The sequence below is a fragment of the Toxotes jaculatrix genome, chromosome 15 (assembly GCF_017976425.1).
Source record: "Toxotes jaculatrix isolate fToxJac2 chromosome 15, fToxJac2.pri, whole genome shotgun sequence".
NCBI lineage: Eukaryota > Metazoa > Chordata > Actinopteri > Toxotidae > Toxotes > Toxotes jaculatrix.
The window spans coordinates 13,821,607-13,825,836 of record NC_054408.1 but is presented as its reverse complement, the minus strand read 5'-3'; the positions used below and the strand labels follow the sequence as shown (position 1 = coordinate 13,825,836).

At 39.1% G+C, this 4,230-nt stretch overlaps 1 protein-coding gene across 1 annotated transcript; it reads right to left on the bottom strand.

Moving 5' to 3' along the window:
- Positions 1-2,562: 2,562 nt before the first annotated feature.
- rprma (reprimo, TP53 dependent G2 arrest mediator candidate a) lies at positions 2,563-3,614 on the bottom strand. Its single transcript, XM_041057660.1, has one exon. It carries the CDS (start codon positions 3,390-3,392, stop codon positions 3,084-3,086), a length of 309 nt encoding a protein of 102 aa, XP_040913594.1. The 5' UTR covers positions 3,393-3,614; the 3' UTR covers positions 2,563-3,083.
- Positions 3,615-4,230: the final 616 nt, after the last annotated feature.

Below are 4,230 nucleotides of genomic sequence, written 5' to 3'. Positions count from 1 at the left end.
AGATGCTGTGACTGTGGGACACAGCTCACATACAGTAGACATGAGATAGAGTAAGCTGATGCTTGTTTTACTTGTGCTGCTCCGGTGATATAACTTTTTCTAACCAGACTGCAGATACACGATAAAAATGTAAAGTGTTCTTTTTTCACTTCTGCCTTTGGGAAACAATGTGAGAGCATACTGTAAAACCAGACCAACGTTATGAATTAATTATATATCTTTTATGCCCAGCATCGGTGCTTTTGGTTTATGCCGTGTAAAACTCCCAATACATTCCTAAAAATCTGGAGAAGAATTGCTCATCAGCCCTGCAGAGGACTTATCAGTTTGTTGATGGCAGGAGTGCCAGGGGTATAGATGACTGTTGCTGTTGCTATCTCCTAAATATCTGAGCACTGGTGTGCGAAATCTTTTGAGCTGGCAGTCAAGAAACTAACTTCTCAAAAGAGTCTGCAGTCAATGCAGCTGTGGTTTTTAAATTTCAGTCTTCAACTTCTCCAAAACCTCTGCAGAGCAGGTCAGAATCCATCCTGGAAATATGAGTATGTGTGGAAGACACCACAGGATGAACGAACAATGGTTCAGCTGCAGACAGAAGATTGTTCTCTGCTGGATGCTAAACTACCACAACACTTTCCTGGGAGCTATTCCCAGTACACCCTAATGAAAGCAATCACACAAAGCAAAGAGAAAGCAAAGAAACACTTGGTGTGACACGTAGAAAGTAATTCTGACTGTGGCACTGTCTAAAAATTGTTTGTTGTTTGTTTTTTGTATACTCACTGCAACATAACATACATAATCAGGTAACTGACATTTTAAGCAATATTTTTTTAAAGCTGGGTATGTTTGTCTGCTGTATATTGGGTTTGGATTCAGTTTCTTTTTTCTCCACTGTGAATGGAATCGATATCTCCATAATGAAAAGTCTTAATTTTATATATTTGGTTACAGTGTTAATATGTTACTCTAATATGGTCCAACACTTACGAATAAGGTTCATCATACATAAACTAAATTTATCTGCTAGATTGTGTCAACGTGAGACCTTGATATATGAGTGCCAATTTATTCAGTGATTTTTTTTCTTACTTGTAAAGAATCGATTTAACTTGCCATTTTTAATCTGCTCTGACAGCACTTGTCAAATTAAAAGTTTCATACGTCATTGCAGACTTTTCACATCGATGTTTTGAACAGGGAAAGACAAAAATCCGAACTGTAGTCATGCTACAAGAAGTGACATGTTTGTTGAGGTTTACACTGTAACACTGAGTTTTGGTGAAGACTGTGTCAGAAAAGTGTTGATTCAGCTGTGGCAATTTCTGAAGCTGAGATTTTTGGTGATGTAAACGGAACTGTGTTGCAATATATACCTAATATTTTCACCCACAAGGGAAGACATCTTACAACATAATGCAATCTAGTACAACACTATGAACTATGGCCTCAAGGAACTGAACATTGTGAGATTTGCAAAGGCAACATTCATTCCATTGTCTCTTTACTTAATTGTATTATATAATACAGTGGTTGCTATAATTATAATGTACACTGTCCACCACAAGAACATCTGATGGGTCATATTATTATGTTGAACTTCACAAAGCATTTTAACAATCCCTGTGATGGTTGTTTTCTTCAAATCTGACATGAGGACAGCCAGTGTGTGACTTAAGACAGTGGCCATTGTGTCAGTCTTGACAAGCTGTAGCCATCCATCAGCAGACCGAATAAGACCGTGTCAATCAAACTGAGGTGAAGGAGAAAAGTAAGTCGATTCAAACTATTCAGCTGTGTATGTGGAGCACAGGTGGGCAATCAGACAGCAGCATATTGCCCGGTAGCTTTATCCTCCCTCGGTTGACAAGACAAGTCATTTCTGAAGCTGTGGGTTTCACCCTGGGGATGTGGCATCCAGGTTCGCCAGGAGCAGAGCACAACAGATGCTTTGATGGAAGGAGGAAAGATGTAAAAACGATGCCCGGATCAAAATCTGACCCAGACAGAAAATACCCTCAGACAATGACAAGGATATTACTATTTCATTTTAAAGTCTTTACGTAGTAATTTTGGAGTAGCTTAAAGAAAAAAATAACATATTTAGTTGATTGAATTGAATTAACATTTGCATTATGACTATTAATGGAAAGAGCAAATGAAAGGGGCTGAGATTGTGTGGAGTCATTTCCTCCGGATTCAACACTTACTGCTCCTCATATGAATGCCAGAGAAAATAATAGGTTTTGGTGTCCGTTCTAATAAATGCTCATACAATGCTTTTTTTTTGGTCAGGATCAGTAGAACAAATACTGTTTTCTTAAAAGGATTTTTATAATTACCACACTGTACCAAATTAAACTAGAGAAATAACTGGTTTAAATAGCTTTTTAGAAGGGTCTAATTTTAGTTTTTGAAATCTAAATGACTTTGGCAGAGGGCGTGGTGAGGGCAATATTCATGGTAGAAAAATAGACCTTAATTAAGAGGAAAACTTTAATTACAGGTGAATTTATTCCAATTAACAAGATACATGGCATGTTGGGATTTCTCCACCACCCACGTAGACACTCACACAGTTATCACCAGGAAAACCAGAGAAATACACTGATTAATATATTGCATATTGTATGCAAAAACACATACAACATACAGAACATCCTAAACATTAATTTCTCCATTGCATTAGCAATATGAGAGGGTAAAATTAAGCAGCAAATACGAAGACTCTGCCATTAACATGACAAAGGATGCTGCTTTACAAATGGTGCTCCATCTACGGAAATTACAACAGTGCTTGACGGAATACTTTATAAACAAAGAGGCTTAAAACGCACTATACCTCCTGGAGATGAATGAGTCTTTGTTGGCGTTAAAAAGCCACATGAAATAAGGTGAACATCTGTGAGCTTCAGTCACCAGGGTTCAGTTACCTCTTACATGGTGACTGTTTCTCTGAGGTTTATCTAAATACCAAAAAAAAAAAATGAAAAGAGGGACTTGTTCAGGCAGCTGATCATCGCATTGTCTCCCATCTGTCTCCGTCAGATTAGAGTAACCAAAATGTACAGGTCCTCATCTGATCAGTAGGCTCCAACAATAACTGCCTCCGTTTCTTTTGACGGTCTCCTGTCCGTTACCAAGAAGTTGATCATCCCTTCTGACTTTATGAGAAGGTTGCAACCCAAGAAAAATATGCCAAACACCACCGTGAGGGACAAAACACACATGACGGCTATCTGGACCACCCTCATGATGAAGAGGCTCCTCTCATCCGGAGCGGCAGCCACAAAGCCATTATCAGTCACCACGGATGAAAAGTTGCAGCAAAAAAACTCCTCTGTCTTGTTGAACAGTCCGCTCTCCGTTTGGTTGAACCCGGTGTTATTCATCTCCACTTTTTTTTTTTCTTTAAGAAACAAAAATTTATATCAAACTTTAAGTGCGAGAGATTTGAAAGTCAGAGAGGGAAAGAAGCGCCTGGCACAATCCCACAGAAATTGTCATCAAGTGAAAAGTAAAGATGATGAGGCGGTGAGTTGAAGAAGTTCCGTCAGATCAAACGAGGCTCTTCTGGAGTTGAACAAGCCGCTTTGGCATTGCATTACTGGAGATTTCATGTGATCTGTTGCCAGTTTCAGAGCGGAATGAATCCGCCAACCCGCGGTTAAATAGCCTGACTGTACCTGCCTACGTTGGACCGTTCAAATGACAGGACAACACGGCAAGAGCGCCACCATACGACCAGACCGCACGTGTGTCAGAAATGTGCACGCTCGTATTTAGTACATTATGTACTGTGTGTGCTATGTATGTTTGTGTGTATGGAGCCTGATGCAAGAGCCCTGCGAGAAACATGAAGTTTATTTTTGACTCAGAGATTTGTATTATGAGGTGCATCTAATATTCTAGTTGACAAAATGTTAGAAAAAACTTTTGTTATCCTGTAGCCCAGATCAACACAAACCACCACAAACACAAACAGAGCAGCAAACAGAGGTAAATGAACATCTCACTATTATTTAGTGAATTTTTTTTTCTGTACACTAATACAGTCGATTGTAGGTGTTATCACTAATAATAACTGAACTCAGTGGCACAGCTCTATATCAGCCCTCCTCAACCTTTTTGGATTTTGAGTCGTGAAACTAATTTGACGCCCATTACAGGTGGTCTTTACACTACTTTTACAAACTACTGATGAATGCAACTACTGTTGCATTTCAAACT